The sequence below is a fragment of the Argentina silus genome (assembly GCF_951799395.1).
Source record: "Argentina silus genome assembly, chromosome: 1".
Taxonomy (NCBI): domain Eukaryota; kingdom Metazoa; phylum Chordata; class Actinopteri; order Argentiniformes; family Argentinidae; genus Argentina; species Argentina silus.
This window is the reverse complement of record NC_139655.1, coordinates 33,690,435-33,710,982: the sequence shown is the minus strand read 5'-3', so window position 1 is coordinate 33,710,982 and position 20,548 is coordinate 33,690,435. Positions and strand designations below refer to the sequence as shown.

Genomic DNA, 20,548 nt, shown 5'->3' with positions numbered 1-20,548 from the left:
TTCCGTTGATTGACAACGGTAATGTCAGGACTGGACAGGATGTCCTGACTCAGTGTTTCCAGGAAGTGAAGTGAGTATCTGTGTGATACACATCTCTGCTGTTCCTCCGTCTAAGTGGATAATGCAGATAGGAAATTAATAGAGGGAGAAAACCTAAATGCATATGGGTTTGTTTTTTAAGCTCACTTTCTCCAAGCCCCCGGGGTCTAAATTGAGATAATCATGGAGCTCAGGAGTTATTCAAAACCTATGTTGCTCTCTCTCTCTCTCTCTCTCTCTCTCTCTCTCTCTCTCTCTCTCTCTCTCTCTCTCTCTCTCTCTCTCTCTCTCTCTCTCTCTCTCCCTCTCTCTCATTCTGTTTTCATATGGGAGACTGATTTGGCATTGCATACTGTTATCTAATTGAATTAACATGTTGGGTTGGGCCTGAGTGTGTCTGACAAAGATGTTCAGAACAGCTGAATGAGAGGACCAGATGCTGAAGTAGAGGAGAGAAACATGAACCAACCTACATCTCCTGCAGTTTCCTCATACCAGCATTTGAACAGATACCTACTCTGCTTCCCATAAAGGAAATTGGTGGATCAAATTATTTTTTTTAACAAGTCTTTCATATCCGCTTCGAGTAAGTTCTTGAAAAGTTCTCCAAAAGACTGCTAGTTAGTTGTCTAAGTTCCAGTTAGCAAAACAAGTCGTCCAGCCTTGTTTAGCCCCAAGTAGCTTCGGTAGACACCACAAGAAGATCCTATTCGGAGTGACGACCAATTCTACCTCAGAATAATCTGGAAGTTAAGCCCCCCAGCCCAAACAACAACTGGCGCACTCGTGTTCCTCAGGGCTTTGGACCCAAAAGAACAGAGCACCTGAGACTAAAACTCACAGCCCCTTACAGCGCAACATCAACACTGATTGGAAGTGAAGGTCGAGGTGTAGCCAGCGTAGTCCACCTTTGTCAAAATGGCTGTTTATCACCATTCTCTAGAACGTTCTATCGCTTCTAATAGACGGAGAAGATGGAACGCAAAACAATTAGGATGCGCTGTTATTGTACTGTACTGGATATATGTGCCACAGTCCTTTGGTCAGTCCAGACGACATTGACCTTGATAGAGCCAAATGAAAAGTGTGTCGTTAGTGACGGGTCATTACCCTGCTAAACTGGGGTGTCACAGAGAAGGGGTAGGGGGGACGGAGGGAGGGGGTGAAGCGTGACAGGGACGGCCACCTCCCTTCAAGATTGTGCGTCTGCACGGCATGGCTTTCTTTCTGATTATCTGCCTCCCCATCATGATTTGATTACATCATTGTGATCAACTGTATTGTAGTGATTGTTGCGTGTTGTCAAACTGTCACACTGAATGCACATGAACTGCCACCTAAATCATGTTTAACTAGTGTGCTTCTCACATTTGTATGACTATGGAAATCTAACAGCCAAACATGACACACACACACACAAAAACTGTTAGTCCTTGTGGTGAATTATCATCAACTTATTACATTGTCAAGTCATGGATAGCACCTACTGTAGTCTCACACACAAAAAAAACGACTTCTTGTTATTATTTATTACAAATGACTCTTTGTATAAAACAGCTCAAAGGTCTGTAGTTGAAAAGCTTCTGAAATTTGCAGCCGCAACTTGTCTGAAGAGAACAAATTCCCCTTCTTCTCCCTCTGCTCTTTTATTGCTGTTGTTAGTCTCTGCTGTTTCGTATCCTCCCCATAAAGCCCCTCAGCACATTGGGGCTTCAAAGGCAGCCCAGAATAAATCAAGACCACTCAAGATTAACAGTGGCAAATTATTCATGAACCCTGGGTCTCCGGCCTGGAATAGCACGGCTCCCCGCGCAAGGCTAACGTGTCACAAAGCATCGGCGTGTAGGAACAGCACACACTCGCCGCGCCACGCTGCTACTGCCGCTCGAGATTTAAATATTCATCTGTTCCCCCCCACCCCGCCCCCCCACCCCCACCCCCCCACCCCTCCCATCCCCAGTTTTGGAGAGTCGGTGGAGAGAATGGATGGGAAAGGGGGGGGGAGTTGGGGGTTCGGGTGGTGGTGGTGGTGGTGGGGGTGGTGGTGGGGGAGGGGGGGGGGGAGTGTATGACAGCAGCACCCCAATACAATTACAGGTGCATTTTACAAAGTGTTACATCTGGTCAAAGAAAATCAATCCCCCCCCCCTTTATGTAATCAATGAAACAAGTTCAATGAAACAGGTCTGTTTTACACGATTACCGCGCCGGCTATAGCGGCTGTGGGAAACGCGAGCGCGGGTAATGCAGTCACGGCGGAGCTCCGAGGGAGTATCCGTTAGCGATGACCAGCGTTGCCTGAGCGTTGATTCCTTTTTAATAAGCTTTGGGCCTGGCTCCCATCGGAGAGTTTGGTTGACAATCTGACAAAGTTATCTCAAGATAAATGGGTTACGGGTTAGAGTGGAGGGAAGGAGAGTGACTTGACATCCGTGTCTCGTGTTTGACGAAGGACATGCCCGCCAGCGCTGATGGTGTTCCCAGGTCCCCCCTCAGGTACATGTGTGTAGCTCTCTATCCTGAACACAGACCCACTCTCAGTGCATCTGATAGCTTTATTAAAAGGAAGGTTTCAAAACAGACATGCCTCAGTCGCCACAAGCGTTGGCTGATACACCTCCATCACTGATCCAAAATCTAGATCTCACCTTCTGATAAGCATATCACCTCCACCATTTAACTCTAACAACCTACCCAGTCACAGTCACACGCACACACACACACACACGCACGCACACACACACACACACACACAGATGCAGACACAGACACAGATGCAGGCAAACAAACACCCACACACACACACACACACACACACACTGAGAGGACTTTTTTTTGCCTCTGTTTTTTACTGTTTAATCCTTCAAATAAACTCACTTTTTTGTTATCTTGTCAGTTCATGTTATCTCCACTGCCGGTTCTCCTTTTTCCGCCGTGGAGCAAATTAGGCCCCTAAATGTCAAAATTGCTGCTCTTTATCAAGTTAATTAGACCCTGTATGAGACTGGGAGAGCATGAATGAGACCTCAGAATGACAAACATTGACAGGCACTGAGCTTTGGCACACACACACACACACACACACACACACACACACACACACATGCAGACAAACACACACACATACACAGGCACACATAACCTTATTACTGTACAGCAAGTAGACTGGGCACCTGGATGCTTAGCTCTCAGTCCCTAACTACGGTGCTGCAATAGACATTTTAGCTCTGACCCTGTCAGACCCTAACCCTGACCACTTTATAGTATGTACTCTGACCCTGTCCATTCTATAGTATGTACTCTGACCCTGACCACTTTATAGTATGTACTCTGACCCTGTCCATTCTATAGTATGTACTCTGACCCTGTCAATTCTATAGTATGTACTCTGACCCTGACCACTTTATAGTATGTACTCTGACCCTGTCAATTCTATAGTATGTACTCTGACCCTGACCACTTTATAGTATGTACTCTGACCCTGTCCATTCTATAGTATGTACTCTGACCCTGTCCATTCTATAGTATGTACTCTGACCCTGTCCACTTTATAGTATGTACTCTGACCCTGTCCACTTTATAGTATGTACTCTGACCCTGACCACTTTATAGTATGTACTCTGACCCTGTCCACTCTATAGTATGTACTCTGACCCTGTCCACTTTATAGTATGTACTCTGACCCTGACCACTTTATAGTATGTACTCTGACCCTGTCCACTTTATAGTATGTACTCTGACCCTGTCCACTCTATAGTATGTACTCTGACCCTGTCCACTTTATAGTATGTACTCTAACCCTGACCACTTTATAGTATGTACTCTGACCCTGTCCACCACTTTATAGTATGTACAGTATTTCAAACTGATAGCTTTTTGGTTTTGACAGGTAGGAGTCACGTTTTATACTAGGCATTGTGCACCCCCCCCCCTTACAGCTTCAAAACATGTTATGATCAATACACAAGTGATCTGTTCAAATCGATTTGGGGACCACAGACAAGGATTGGGCTAATGGTGCCCTGTCTGAACTGTTCCTTTATATGAGAGCGATTGTTCATTACAGGGCTATTTCATGGTATTCGTCACTTTGCGAGCTTCTGTCTTTCATTCCTGGAGTGTTGGGAATGGCCTGAGGATATATTGTCTACTCTGTGCTAGTGTGTTGTCATGCCAATTCCCAATGATTTGCCCTGTGTGTTTCAAGACTTTGAAAAATGGGAAATATGTTCCGCAGACTTGACAACAGGCTGCATTTGATATTCCATATCATACAGACGGGATGCAGAATAATCTATTATAAAGATGGCTCTTACATTTGAGTGCTGGAGATATATTTCCATTAAAAAAGGGGACTGCTAAGTAGAGACTTTATAGAAATCAATGTTATGTCATTCAATATATTGGTGTAATATCTCACAATTTGTCACAAAGTAAAATTCTGGCATTATGTTATGGTTATTTTTGACATGTTTTTAGGTTTTAATTAACCCTAACCTTAAAGGGATAGTTCACTTGTTACCACCATCTGACACCTTATAGTCAGATGGTTCCTTACCCTGAAATAGTCCATGGGCCAGGGGAAACTGTAATTCATGGTTAAGAATTGTTTAAATAGCCACTACTTACTTCAGCTAACTTTAGCCATCGCTAACAAAAAAGAAATGGGTGTGAATAGGATCAAGAGACAAAGTTCAACATTTGTGGCCAAATCAACTCAAAGGAACTACCTGCCAAATCAGAAAGTTATCATATTCACACCCATTGATGTTTTGTTAGCAGTGGCTAAAGTTAGCTGAAGTTAGTAGTGGCTATTTAAACAATTCTTAACTATGGATTACAGTTTCTCCTGGCTCATAGACTACATTCTAGGTAAGGAGCCATCTGACTATAAGGTATTAAAAAAGTGACCTATCCCTTTAACCCTAAGCCTAACCTTAACCATAATATAACATACCTAATCAGAATCAGAATTCAGAATCAGAATTATTTTATTTGGTCAAGTATATTTGCACATACAGGAAATTGACTTGGTGAGGTTGGTGCATGGACATAAAAAACAAATAGCAAATATTGATAAGAAATTTACAAAATAGCACAGTATTAACAAAATAGCAATAGCAAATTTACAAATTTACCAAAAAGAGCAGCAGAACAATGCATCTTGTAGGCTGTGTGAGACTAAATGGCAATGAGGCTAGAGGCTGTGAAATGGTTGTGGGGCATGTACACTATAAATTTGAATAATTTTAAATAATTATAAATTACACTGTCAGTGCATTGTTTGTGTGACAGGGTGGGAGGGGGGGGTCAGTGAGAGGCAGGGGGCTTGGTTTTGAGCCTCACTGCCATGGGGAAGAAACTGTTCAGGTGGCGTGAGGTTTAATACGTCCATATTTGACATTTTTCAATAGTGAAAAGTTTTCAATATTTCAAGTTTGACCATCACATCGATTTAACTAAAGCCCCATGACACCAGACAGCTTGTGTAACATGATTTTATCTTTATGAATCATAAAGAGGTGCTAACTGTTCATTCATACAAGGTCCCTCTCCATCTCTGACAAGTACTATTTTTGGTCGTGGTCACAGGTACATTTCACAAAGTCAATTTCAAATATGAATGAATCCAGAAAACACTGGCCTTAGATCTACAGTAGCCTAACCACCCCACATAGCTCCAGTGTCACTGTCGATGTATTGACTCTGTATCCTTCCATGTGTGAGTCACAGGTGAGGCCTGCTGGGTTTTATCATGGCTGCAGCCCCTCATCTGTCCCTGGGCTGAAATTGCCAATAAAGATGGTCTCATATAGATCACCCCCGATGGGGGCTGGAGACCTGTCAACCGGACCATTCCCTGCTCTTATACAGTTCAGCAGCAGAGAGGGGAGGAAAGGGGCCAAATAACCTCCTACTCTCTACTGGGTCGCCATAAAGAGATCCTCAGAAACGGATATACTGGACACAACCATAGAGAGAGACAACCAATGCTTCTGAGCTTTCACTTCTGGCCTCCGTTGGTAGTGAATCAAACTAATGGGTTAAAGACATGAAGATCGATGGAGGGATTCGGTCCTGGCCCTCCCTCCAACACCTGTGCAGGATAGGGGCTCTGGACAGTACGAGTGGTATATCACATTGACAATTGTATGAATCATACGAGTCATATGAGTTTAATACCATCTTATACAAGTGATTGAACTGTACAAAACAAAACAATGTGAAGAAATGTATGGAAATAAGGCAATGCACTGTTACTGTAAATAGAGAAAATGTAATGTAACTATAAACTTATTGGCTTTACATTAAGGTTACATTTGTAAAGGGTTTATAAATGGTTTATAATTAGTTAATAAATCACTTATAACCAGTTTATTATTCAATTATAAACCTATTTATAAACCTATTACAAATATGACTTCAAAGTGTTACCAACTTATTTTTTATTTGTAGTGTGTTGTAGATTTCTTCTTTCTTATTTTCTGTGTACTCTATTATAAATATAATTTACACATTTCATTTCTTTTTTGCTTTTGGAAGATTAGCCTGCTTATAGGCAAAAAGACGTCCAAACAAAAACAAGTATACAAACTCAAGCAGGATCATAAGACAATAAAACCCTAACCTTTGTATTTAGATGTTTACAATTTCTGATCCTGCATTGTTAGTTATATTGACTGTCCTGATTTTGAAGCATTAAAAATTCAGAGAAGAAAAAATAATAAGCACTTTGGGCAATAACTTTAAAGGTGCAATGCAAAAATGTTGATAACTTGTATCCTTATAGATAGATGAGCAACTATTCCCTGGTTAGAATGCATATTATGTCACCCTTTTCTCCTCAAAATGACTGAATACGGACTTCTTATGCAATTTATAAGCCTTTTCAGTAGTATATATAGTCAAATACTACACTATTTTATTCAATATCTCTTGATTCCTGCTTGATAGCTGTGTATTTGAGGATTTAATTGTTCAGGTGTGTGTTGCTATGCCTAATGGGCCCCATCAAGAGGGGAGTGACAAAGTGTTTCCCTCTTAAGACGGCCATACTTTTGTGCTTCATCATAGAGGGCCGTAGAATGAGGGTTTTTTGAAAGAACCACAGTGCTCCCTGCTGGCTGAAAGAAACATTGCATGCAACAGTAAAACTCTTGTCTGAGCTGTTCACACAGGTCAGTGTGTTGTGTGTGTGTGTGTGTGTGTGTGTGTGTGTGTGTGTGTGTGTGTGTGTGTGTGTGTGTGCGTGCGTGCGTGTGTGCGTGCGTGTGTGTGTGTGAGCACATATGTGTATGTGTGTGCATGTGGCATGTGTCCATGTCTCAGTGGGTAAACAATGTATATATGTGCTCATAAAGGTGTGCATGTGAGAGTGTGTGTGTGTGTGTGTGTGTGTGTGTGTGTGTGTGTGTGTGTGTGTGTGTGTGTGTGTGTGTGTGTGCGTGTGTGTGTATGTTACCAACCCCTGAGTATGTACTACACTACATGGGAGTCTCTGTTGTCATCCTCACGGGCATGGCGAGAGCGTAACTGTACTCGTTTCCACCAAGAAATTGTCTGAATCACGGAGCGAGAACCTGCATGGCCAATGGGCAACTTCAATAAAGACAATCTGAGTTTTCAGAAGCTATAATAATCAAAATCCACCGAGGTTTATTTTTTCAGAGGGGACATGGCTACGGGTAAGGGAATTTCAGAGCAGTAATTAATGGTCATAAGTGACTGTTGTTGGATGAGAGATGCTCTCTGGGGTGGTACTGTGCGCTGGTCCTGTGTCCCCGAGCACCCCCCTCAGCGCCTGGCATGTAGAACAGAGAAACAGAGAAGCTGCCTTATTACTCTCATTCCTTTCTCCAGGCCTCGTGTTCCTAGTCCCCCCGCAACGTATGAATGCTAATCTCGTGTCACAAATGTTATGGGAAAGACTTAAAATGCCACAAAAAATATCATCGTTCCACCCTGTCATTGTCTCATCAACCCCCCCACCACCACCGAAACACACACACACACACACACACACACTCATTTGCATGTGTGTACTGTACGTGTGTGAGACGAGGGGGGGGGGGGGGGGGGGGGGGGCACCAGCCTCTCTTAGCTGAGGGTCATTCTTGTCTAGCTGCGCGGTGAAGGGAGGTTTCTCAGCCCGTCGTGGGGGCCCAAACGCAGAAGGCCCAGTGCTCCGGGGTTCTGGCGTGACCTGACTTTACACAGCTCCACCACTGCTGAAGCCAGCAGCAGGGGAAACAAGAAGCAGTCGCTGAGTACTGAGACTTGAATACAGATTTGACTCACTTCCCTCGTTCTCTTAGGGGTTGTAAAAGGTGAAACATGGGTCAAGGTCTGAGCTTACGGGTCCTGTCAAAGGGACGAAAACAGTGACTACGGGTTGAGTCTCCTTGAAACACTGGAATCTATTACGTCGTGATAAACAAATCACTTGTAACAGCTGCTCTACATAAAAACAGTGTGTCTCCTCATCAGTGTTGATGGAGATGTGAGATAGGATGTATACAATGAAGCTGAAGAGGCTTGTCACACAGCCGCCCCATGTCCTAGTCCATGTTCGTTCCCGGCCGGGAATCGGAGGTAGCACCAAATACGCAATTTCAACAATCCGTGCTGACAGCGTGCATGCATGTCTCTGCTCATGACCGACCCAATCGTCCCTCCTCTTCCGTGCATCTGTAGATGTGAATAGTCCCGACGCTAACCTTACAGGTTATGAAAGGTAGCAGGGGAGACAGCTCAGCAGAGGCCCCTGCATCCCAGTCAGACAAATCATTGTAACGCAATACATCGTACAGTAGTAGGGGAATAGATAGGGATATCACGATTGGTTGGGTATGTGGATGGACCAAAGAAGCGCCCTACGGCAGTATCGGTGACCCTGCAGTGTTCTCCCCGCAGTATTCTCTTACTAATGTGACCCCGGGATTATGTATCACAATCGGCATGAGAAAACTCCCACGGGCTACGGAGCGCTCGACGGGACTAGGGGATCGTTGTCCTCAGCGCATCTGTGTGCAGACAGAATGTGGCAGCTTGGAGGCATTTGGTGGAGACAGGCGCACTTTAACGCTGCAGGCATGCATTTATGAAAGCCCTACTAGGGGAAAAGTGTATGACGTGCCACAGCACACAAACAAAAACACACAAAAAAGAAAAGAAGATAATTATCCCCTTACCTTGTTCTGTGGCATCTAATCATTTGTGATAGTCTGTGTACTCATTCTTATAATTAATTTGGTTTCTGGGACAGCTTTTCTGTCTTTTTCTCTGCAAAAAGGGTCTAAAAATAACATGTGCGATAGCAAATTAAGTGCATGTTTTGATGGGCAAGGATATGTGCAAGGTAATAAACATCAATGAAAATGGTCCAGACAAAACCCTGACCTTATTCAAATCAATCAAGAACAAACCCTAGAAAATATGTAGTAATATACATATAAATAGAAAATATATTAAAATATACTGCTACAACTGGGGGAGGTGAAGAGTGAGGAGGATCAATATGATAGAACTTACATGAACTGTCTGTGTAGGACATGAAACATTTCTGCTTCATATTAATGTGATTGTATACCCAGACGATGCAGAGTGGGGAAAGAAGCTGTCTGTACAGTTAGAGTGTTACCCTGTATTGAGTAAATGGCCCTCTACATTACCTCAACCTAGGGTGTAGCCTTCAGTATTCAGAGAGGTGAAACCTTCACAACATTGCAGATTGAAATGTAACATGTAGAGGTGACAAGACTCCCTATTCTACAGGACAGACATTCATATCTGCTCTAGTCAATACATTTCTATCTGAAGTTATGTAACATTGCACCCTCCAAAACAGGCCCCCAGCTGGAAATCACAACTGACAAACAGGGGACGTGACTGACTTAAGGGAAGTAGCACGCCATTCCATACGACACCTCAGTGCTGCAGTCACTTCCTATGATGTCACACACACACACACACACACACACACACACACACACACACACACACACACACACACACACACCTGGGCCTCATAGAGTTAATGAGTGGAGTTTGATTGACATCTGACATTTCATTATGGAAGAGTCATAGGGAGACTGTACAAATCGGACCAGACGTGACACACAACATCAGAGCAAGGAGGCACTAGGGAGACAGACAAGCCGGGAGACACAAGAGGGAAACTAGCTGCAGGACTTAGGAAACTCTAGACCTACACTGTCATTTTGATTTAATTTCCCACAAATCTCATAAAAAGCAGTGAGAAAACAAGGATGTGACTATCAACTGTGTGGGCCCAAATGCCTCTCATTTCTGGATAGATTGAGTTGTAGTCCGGGTATAAATAACAGGAGTGAGTACGGTGATGTGTTGTGTCCCATAATCAACCAGGGCACCCAATAAGTATACACATTTACAATTCAATTGTTTCCCAATAATACGTATGAATATTGACGTTCAGTTAATCTCTCAATGGAATTGGGGATGATTTGGTAACTGCACATGAGAGCTCTTTATGATGTTATTAAAGTGTAGATTTTATCTTAAAAGCTATAAATGCCCTAGATAAATCAGTGGCATGTTTTAGTATTTATTATCTGATTCTCTTCACTAAAGCAAGATTTGAGCTCCATGCTTTGATGGTAAATAGTTGCAGGCAGGGCCGTAGTTACCATTGAGGACACAGACACATGACCTCAGTAGATTTAAGACATTTAAAATGAGTTTTAGTTCAACTGGGTCTGATTGAGTGAGTTTGTCATTAGGGTCAGTTCTACAGTTTGCAATGTGTGTTTTTAGTTTTTCAATCAGCGCACTTCTCTGTGTGTGTGTGTGTGTGTCTCTCTCTCTCTCTCTCTCTCTCTCTCTCTCTCTCTCTCTCTCTCTCACTCTCTCTCTCTCTCTTCTCTCTCTCTCCTGAGCGTTCACCTGTCCACAAATAGCGGCACATTGTATACTGTATCAACAAGGTCAGGCAACAGATACCATCACCAGCCAATTAGGTCACTATCACATTCGTCTCCACTTCAAAGTTTACCAGCCAGTTCGTGTGATGGCATACTGTGTTACACTTCAGTGTTTTAAGCATGTTTCTTATATGTTTTGGTAGACTGTTTTAGCATGTACAAGCTTGCTTCACATCTTGGATGTAGTAGCCTTTTGGGAGGGGCATTAGCAAGGTTGCAGCAACGCTGCCCCTTTAAAACAGCAAAACACCTTGGGTTATTTTGGTACAATGTCCTTATTCATGAGAAAAATGAATTGCTTCCCCGGGGTCTTTGATGAAAACAGCGCTTTTGATAGTGGACCAAATAACATTTTAGGGATTAGATTTGGATTATTGTATGAATGAATAATTAAATACGACAAGTAATGGATGACAAATGTGTTGAGTGATTTGTTATGATCATTCAGTGAAATCATTCAGTGTCATCTGTGTTTCCCCAGGTTGATAACTGATGCAATGTAATGAAATGAAAGGGTGAAACGCATGGATTGACTTTTCCTGTCTCCATTGGCTGAATCTGCTGTCAATTCAAAGCTAGTGGGCGGGAACGATGCATGTTGACCAATCGCGTTCATTCAACCTGACAGAGCGCAAAGATGGCGTTGAGAGAGCTATCCTCGCTGGAAAAATCTTTAGGATTAAAGAAGCCTAACAAATACAGTACGCAGGGAGACAATCAGGTGAATTGGCCACAACATGTTTGCGGTCACATTGGCGTAGTCCTAGCTCACGTGTAGTTCTGCTTTTAAAGAGGGGTTGGTGAGTGGGCACATGCTAGCTAGCTAATGCTATGTGCAACACATTACCTACAGCCTAGCCTGTCAGCTAACCAGTTTCCATCAGTGTATTCTTTGTATCGAGGCATGCCAGATGATTTGCAAAACAAAATAATAGTGGCATCGTCATTGCTTCGTATCATTCGAATAAACACACAGTACTGCCGCTAGTAATTCCTTTCTGTATGTGGTTGCTGAATGCTTATTATTGTTAGCTAGCCGGCTAATCATGGCCATATGCATACCATGTGGATTAGCCTTTTGATTGCCAGCTGGAGTCTCTGTAAAACGGTCACATAACACAGTTTTTCTATGGAGTGTGCTGTGTGCGTAATGTAACGGAGGTGCTGCGTAGTCTTTACATCGGCTGACACACTTCAGAGCCAAACAGTCATGAGTATAGGCCCCAGAGCCGAGTATGGCTCTGAATTATTGGGGACGGTAGAATTTTTCATTCAAAGCCATAGATATACAGTATGCATGTGTACGGCTTTGACTTCAATGACCGCCTGGCTTATAGCTGTCAGTAATGCAATGACTCGTTGACTGACATATCTCCACAGCAATGCGTTTCCTCATCATATATGTGATACCATGGCAGCTATATTCCAATTGTCTTAGCCGAACATCTGTGTATTCATTCATTCACTCCCATGTCACGACAACACAGACCTACACTGTTTTTTCTGCACATCTCCATCGTCATAGTGTCAACGGCCATTACAGTAAATGTAACCTTGACCATAGCAGCAAGAGGGTGCTGTAAATGAACTACACGTTCTCCTCCCTCCCCTCACAGGTGCCTGTTCTCCAGAGTAACAGCGGACCAGCTCTGGTCGGCCTCGTGACCATCGCCGCTCACCTGGTACGACAGGCTAAGAGGCCCGAGTTGCTGGGTGGCTCAGCGGAACACAGGGCGGTGGTGCAGCAGTGGCTGGAGTACAGGGTGGCCAAGGTAGATGGATGCTCTAAAGAGGAAACCAAGACTATTCTTAAGGTACGTAGTAGAAGGTAACAGCAACTGATGAAGTTACATTCTGGAGGATTTTTGCCTCTGGCTGTGTGTGCTCTTGAGCCGAAATTGTAAAAAAAAAAAAAAAAAAAGAATTCCCAGAAACGATCTCATGGGTTAAAGAGGGGCACACCTCCCCAATGCCCATGATATCTTATTTTGCTATAAGTGTGAAAGCCTAAAACTAAGAATTGTTTAGTCACATTTTTTTTTTTTTGTGAATGTGGACCCTTGGTCTTTCATGGAAAGTACCCTGTAACAGTGACGCCTCAGATATAGACAAACGCTTCTGCAAGGAGAGAACCCAGAATAGCCGTGCCTAGGAGAAGCCCCTAAGCCTAACTCCCCAACCAGACAGCCAGGGCCAGACTGACAGTGTGTGCGGCTCGTTAAGGCACAGGGACATGAATCGAGGCTGATATGTGGCCCTTCAGTGACATGGCCAAGACAGGCAAAGTAGTGGACGGACAGCCCCAGATGCACACACACACACACACACACACACACACACACACACACACACTACAGTAAAAGTATTTAATGGGGTTCCTCTGTAGCTGTCGACAGTGTGAAACAGATACGAGGCCACCCGGTTGGCTGGACAGTCAGGTGCCTCTCGGCACTTGCTGTCACAGTGCGACGTGCCGCTGTGGCATCACCGAGAAGAAGTCACTCCGATGCGCGGCGTGTCTGTGGACAGGCCTTTTAAACAGTTTAATGGTGGCACTTACAGACGTTTGCCCCCAAGCCCAGCGATTTTACCCACAGGCCTGTTTGTGTCGCAGGACTGAAAGCGCAATACAATAATCCCCGAAATGAATGAGGGGCAGAGGGGACTGTCGGCAAGAAGATTTCCACTCGCAAATTTGTCTCCAGTTTTTGTTTTTGGCTTCGTTTGAGTTTATTCACGTGCTTCATGGTGAATCGAGTCACAGCAGAGGGGAGTTGTTAGGCAACCCGTCAGCTGCGTTCTTTATTCACGAGAAAGAACGAGCGCCTTGTTGCTTTTATACAACGGTTGCAAAACAAAACAGAATTGTGACAAGAAAATAATGCCTCAGGTATTTATTTTGCGATAGATTGTGGTAGCTCTTGGCCACTGTTGTCAAGGTAACGGGATAAACAAATCTTTGTAATTCAAGCGTTTGCACAGAGATATTAGTGATTCGGGTATTAGCTGTTCCTCTTTCAGGGAATAAAGCACGGCTTGTTTTGATAATACACGATAACGCGACGGTCAAAATGGTACAATTGATATTAATAGTCAGACATTAAATGGATTTCATGGTGTTCGTCACGCCCATGGTTAAGAACATTCTGACCTCAGGGTCAACACCCCACCGTACCATGTAAAATTACTTCAAATCCTCACCAAAGCAGAGGAACAGAAGGGACTTTTTTATTGCTAATATAGGCACGGGCTGAGTCATGGCTGGGTAGTCCGATTCTAGGCTTTCACCCATAGCAATGTGGACGAGAGAGAGAGAGAGAGAGAGTGCGAGAGCCCAGGTTGTGAGCTCCCATGTGGTGGTGGTAGAAGCGGAGCTCTCTCCTCTGCCCGCCTGGGCTTCTCTTCCTCCCCATAGCTTTAGGGGGGAGGCAGGGATCTGATTGTGGCGGAGGAGAGGAGAGACTGCTGCTGCTGCTGCTTTGCCTTCATGCCTTGCTTGGCAGCACACCTCCTGCCGCACAATAACTCCATTAGCCCTCAAGACGCTGTGTGTGCAACGCAAGAGCTAAAGATGGTCCCCCCCCAGTCCCTTGGGACCTGCCCAACCACACACACACGCATGCACTGAGACGCACACCCCCTGCTGCTGCTGCTACACCCCCCATCCACCGCCTGGGTTTGGGGTTGGTTAGATTTGCAGGCGCCCCAGTCAGCCAGTCAGTCAGTCTGGAGCAGAAGCGGGCCCCCTACTCACAAAGGCATCTGCACTAGCTGTCCAGAGTAAATGGCGGAGATGCCACAGCGAGGCAGATATTCCCCCTCAGGTCAGGCACATTATTCACCTACAGTACTCTCTCCACTCACACGTGCACACGTCACGCACTCCCAGATATATAGGTTAAACAGATCTCAGGCCTGGACTGTCTCCCTCCCACCAGCCACGGCTTCCATCTTCCATTCCATCTCAACTATGTTTGATTTGTCGAAGAGGTTCATCTTTATTTAATCCGATAATAGTTTGTAGTAAGCGTGAGGTGTCGATGTAGGAATTTGCCGGGGTCCACGCCTGTTGACGTCGAGCCGTATTGTCGTCAGTCTCCATGAGAGTTTGTGACTCTGCTGTTTGGTTTTTCGATCTGAGATAGCGGTAGACGGGGAAAAGATTTTTTTTTTTTTTTGTGTTAAGATGATATCGATTCCGTGAAATTGCATGCGTCTTTGGTCCCGTGGAATTTCTTGTCCAATAGGCAAGTTAACAAGCGCTAACTCATCATCTAAATGTGCTGCTTTTTTTGGTCGTGTGTTTTGCAGGACCTCAACCACTACCTAGAAGACAAGGTTTACCTGGCAGGAAATCAGTTCACCGTCGCCGACACCCTCATGTACTACGGAATCCACCCCATCATCGTGAGTGCCAGCGCCTCCCAATACCCCAACAGAGCCTTGACATCAATCAGAGCGCCGAGCTAATAGGCATGTTTGTCAACCAGAGCTCACAATTAAAACAGTCATATGGTTGAAGGGCATGAGAGCAACTTGACACAGGCAGCAGCAGCAGCCAAAAAAAAAGATGAGGCGCAAAGTGATGTCTTTAGCCCAAGACCTGTGCCAACGAAGTTAGTCTGAGTGCCCCGGAGGGCGGACGATCGGACGGAGAAAGAAAGGGGGAGTGTGTATGTGTGTGGGGGGGGGGGGGGGATCACATGTTGAGAAATGTCAGCGGTTGTGGCGGAGATGAAAGGTTGCCACCAGCCACTAGGCACAAGGGGGAGTCAGTTTAGTTTTTCTCACCGTGGTTACCTCAGGACAGGGTCAGTCAAGTCAGCCGTCCGGCCCTCTCAGATGGTCAGTTCAAGGAACGACTCGAGACCCCCCCTTTTTCCCAGTGCTGTATATCAGACCCCAGTTTCAATGATTATCGAATGTAAGCAATATTCCTACTCCACCATAGCTATAGTTTTGGATTTGTGGGTTCATGTCATTATATACCCTCATGGTCTGTTATATTTCTTTTATGGTATCGAAAAAGTTTTGAAGATATGGGTTACCTCGTCTTTATTTGTGATTTGGAGACTGTGTATACCATCGTATATATTGTATATTGTCTCTTCATTTTTGTAGAAAAACATATTTGTGACAAGACACACACATATATAATTCATTGGTTCATTCGTATGCTTCCTCGGGTGCTTCTACACGTAGGTTCATGTCGATCTCCTTCCTCTCACAGGTGGACCTGGCCGTCCACGACAAGGAGAAGTACATGAACGTGTCGCGGTGGTTCGACCACGTTCAACACTACCCCGGGGTCCGCCACCACCTGCCCCCCGTGGTGGTCCTGAGGAACAGAGTCTACACTAGCGGCCACCACTGACACCACCCCTTGGCTGTCCCCTCTGTCTGGGGGTGCACCGTTGGCTGCTGGGATAGCAGGAGGGCTGGGAGTGGGGTGCACATGGGAGGATGCTGACATCTTATCTCCCCCCCCCCCCACCTAGTACTATTTGGATCCCCCCCCCCCCCCTTCCTCTCCCTTGCTTGCAAGATGTTTGGTGTCTTTTCCCAAATACCACATGCAAAGGAGGAAAATGGTCACAAGTGGATGAGTGTTTATTTCCTGTGTTTTGATTTTGTTTTAGTTTTTTTTCTTGAAGTATTTTGGTGGGAGTCTTTGTTTTGTCTGGGTTTTTTTTGTGTTTTTTAGTTTTTAGTTATTTTTTTTAATGACTGCCGATGCGGCCAGGGTCACAGCGCAGGGTACTCAAGCGCTGCTAGCTGAAAAAAAGGTTCCTGAAAATCAGTATGGCAGAAAGGTTTACGAATACCTGTCAGCAACTCGCGTCTTTTCACACAACCTTGAGCCATGAACGTTGTGAGGAGTGTGTTATGTCTCTTTCACGAACCTCCTCTCCCGCGATATCAACGTCCCTACATTTCCTTCAAAACATCAAATGTGTCCAAACCAGCCTGTTGTAATGTTCAACACTATAATCATCATCCCAGTCCCACTATCAACTTTAGTGCCCCGACGAATTTGTCTCGTCTCTCGCACTGCCGCTCTACCAGCACTAGTGTGGGCAGCAGCAGAAGCAGCCCGGAGTTCAGATCAGAGTCGCTCCAATCAGGCCCAATGTTGACGCCAGGGGGCAGAGGTTCAGACTACCAGCTGCCATGCCGCACTGGAGAGATGCAGCATGCCTCTGTCCGTGCCACTGCCCCTGGGTGACTGCCACGCATCGTGTGTCATTTCACCCCACCTACCCAGAGGCTGAGCCCAGGGCCGGGAATCCTTTTTGTGACACAACATCTGAGCGCTAAATAATGCAAGCTCAACAAGCAGGCCTGGTTGTAGCCATTAGCTCTGTAAGCGTGTGTGTGTGTGGGTGGGGGGAGGGAGGGGGGGGGGGGGGGGGGGGGTAGATGACAGTTGATGCCTATTGAATCCAATCACAGTGTTTTGCTTCTGAACAAGAGAAAGGGGTAGGTTGACATTTTCTCTCGTTTTGCGGAAATTGAAAGTTGTGTGTATCATCAAACTTTTGCTAACAGTTACAATTTCATCTACCTTGTGTGTAAGTTCGATGTGTTGCCGTACAAACCCTGTTTTTATTTATGTTTACTCCCTATAAGCCTTGTTCATGACATGTCTGCTGCTTCAATGCTACGGTTTGTGTTATTTAATGTCACCAAAAGGTCGTCCTGTGCCAATAAATCAAAGGGAAACATAAAGACCAGTGTCGTCCCATGAGTCTTGAGTCTCATCTTGTGTTTGTATTCATCACTTCAACTTCTGTAGAATTCAAAGAATGATCTTTTTATCTTCTTCACATTGAGTGGGTTCATCGATTAAATGTCGGGCAAACGGGGGGAAGTGTAAACTTGTGAAGGAAAACAAATCCTCCAGTCATTTGAGCAGGGCCTTGTGACTAGATAACAGAGCAATATAGCTGAAGAGCATAATACAGCCTCTGTCTCTCGGTTTATTTCAGTCCTGTTGAAGAGAAGCTCAAGACAGCGCGTCACGCTCTTTATCTTCATCTCTGAGGTGTTGACGATAAGTAGAAGCCCAAACTCCAGAGGACACGAAGCTTTTATTAAACATGTCGTACGGTGTATAATCTACGTGTAGATGAAGGTAATGACTGGTAGCACTCCTATGAAATATCCACAGAACAATATACACTCACTGAACACTTTATTAGGAACACTACTAATACTGGGTAGGGCCTCCCTTTGCTCTCAAAACAGCCTCAATTCTTCGTGGCATTGATTCCACAAGATTTTGGAAACATTCCTTTGAGATTCTGGTCCATAATGACATGATTGCATCACGCAATTCCCGCAGATTTTTCAGGTGCATTTTCAAGCTGTGAATCTCCCATTCTACCACATCCCAAACTGACTGGGAAGGCCACTGAAGAACAGTGAACTCATTGTCATGTTCATGAAACCAGTTTGAGACGACTTTTGCTTTGTGACATGGTGCATTATCATGCTGGAAGTAGCCATTAGAAGATGGGTAAATTGTGGCCATGAAGGGATGCACATGGTCAGCAACAATACTCAAATAGGCTGTGGCATTCAAGCAATGATTGATTGATATTAACGGTCCAAAGTGTGCCAAGACAACATTCCCCACACCATTACACCACCTCCACCATGAGAAAGTGTACAGGTGTTCCTAATAAAGTGTTCAGTGAGTGTATATTATAGAACTTTTACGAGTCTTTCCAGAAGTTGGGTTGCTGATTGTTCCTATAATGTTAAGATGATGGTATTCTGACACTGCTGAGGTCTTCCAGCTGTGATATCAATGATCAAAACAAACCCCTGTCAAAGCTAGTGCTGGGCTGTCACAGCAGGTACCCCAGAAAGCCCCAATTAGTGAGCCCTCTCTCCTCAGCCCTGCAAAGACAGAGGTGCACCACTCCACTGAGGGTGGGCAGCCACAATGAGCCCCCACTGAGACCTCCTTCCCCCTCTGGCAGCAAAGGCAGCCTTCATACCACCAACCCCCCTGATAGGCTCAGGATCAGGGGTCAATTGGCCTGGTGTATCAGCAGGGCTCACTTGTGACATCAGCTCTCCCCAGGGAGTCCCCCATCTCTCAGTGTGTGGCCCTATGACTCCTGACCAGCCACCACCTACAGTATTGCTCATCTCTCTCAAGGGCCAGAGGGGGCGGTAGGATCTTTGTGCGAAGGGCATGGGGGCAAGAGTTCAGGCAGGGTGGATAGTCGGTCGCCCTCAGGGTAAAAGACTCTGAAGCAAGACACCTCTGCTCTTTCTTTGAAAAGTACTGAGCTGCCGCACCACGGGTTCCGCTTTTCAAGACCCCCCCCGTGTCAAGGTAAAGAGTTGAGGCGAAGACTCCTCTCACGGAGTCAGCAGCGCCATGCAGAAGTTGTAAATGAAGAAGAGTCGGCCTCCCACAGATTCCGGCAGTTTCCGCTAGCTGGTCCCTCTTAGTGTCATCTTTCTTTCCTAACGAGAGGCAAGCGTGCGGGGCGTATTCACGTCACGTCACCGCCCCACCGTGTCAGCCGGCCCTGTCCCCGAGTGCCCTGTCTGCACGAATCGCACCAACCCCTTCGTTACGTCTTGTTAACGAGATCCAGAGAGCGACACATGGGACTCGACGTGGGATCCGGCCCAAAACAGCGCTCCCCTGATTGATTCAATGAAACAATCAACACTGCGTGGGGGCGTATTAGCGCGGCGTAAGCGCTTGTGACAGCCCCTCGCTTTAACGTCCCTTTACAGATAGTGACAGTTGTACCATGTGCCCATAAAGATGGCATCTGATTGTCAATTGCAATTACGCAGAGTGCAGAGGCGAGGATAAGCACGTGTGTGTGTGTGTGTGTGTGTGTGTGTGTGTGTGTGTGTGTGTGTGTGTGTGTGTGTGTGTGTGGAGGGGATATGTGTTCTGTGCGCATTCTTAAGTACAGTCATTGGTTCAGACTTCCAATGCTCAAAGGCAAGTTGGATAAGACATAAGACAATTGCTCCAGTTTATTGACACGTTCTACTTTTCCTCTTCTCCAGAGGTACAGAGGAACATAGTATGGTGGGCAAGGGTAACATTACCAGGGTGAACAGTGTTATTAAGGTTTTTTATGTTTATTTTTAACAGTTTTTATCTCCGGACAGCTTTCATATTCGCAGAAAGAGGTCTAACACAGCTTCTATTGTAGAAGCTAGCTTCAGGGAGGTAAACGCACTAAAGACAGGGGGGGGGGGGCGTCTAAAGTTGTTTTTTTCTGTTGTGCTTCTTAATCTCCTGGGTGCAAGACAAGTACAGCCACGCCGTGGAGCGCAGAAGGAGCCCAAAATGCCCAGGTGTGTGGCGAAGGAGTTTTTACGAGATGCACTCAACTCACTTCATCCATCAGGGCGAGGCGTCTGATTTGGGCCTTGGTGCTGAAGTACACGTGTGCATCCCGAGGCCATGAGATCACACCTTAACTCAGGCACGGATGACAGAGTGCTCCAGAATTAGCCGCCTTGATCAACCCCCCCCCATCTCTTCAACCTACCTCAGCTGC

General features: G+C 45.4%; 1 protein-coding gene across 1 annotated transcript; it reads left to right on the top strand.

Moving 5' to 3' along the window:
* The first annotated feature begins 11,632 nt into the window (after positions 1 to 11,632).
* Positions 11,633 to 17,372, top strand: eef1e1 (eukaryotic translation elongation factor 1 epsilon 1). The gene is made up of 4 exons (XM_083697117.1): positions 11,633 to 11,721; positions 12,617 to 12,814; positions 15,312 to 15,407; positions 16,231 to 17,372. The coding sequence occupies exons 1-4, from the start codon at positions 11,638 to 11,640 to the stop codon at positions 16,372 to 16,374; spliced, it is 522 nt and encodes a 173-aa protein (XP_083553243.1). The 5' UTR covers positions 11,633 to 11,637; the 3' UTR covers positions 16,375 to 17,372.
* Positions 17,373 to 20,548: the final 3,176 nt, after the last annotated feature.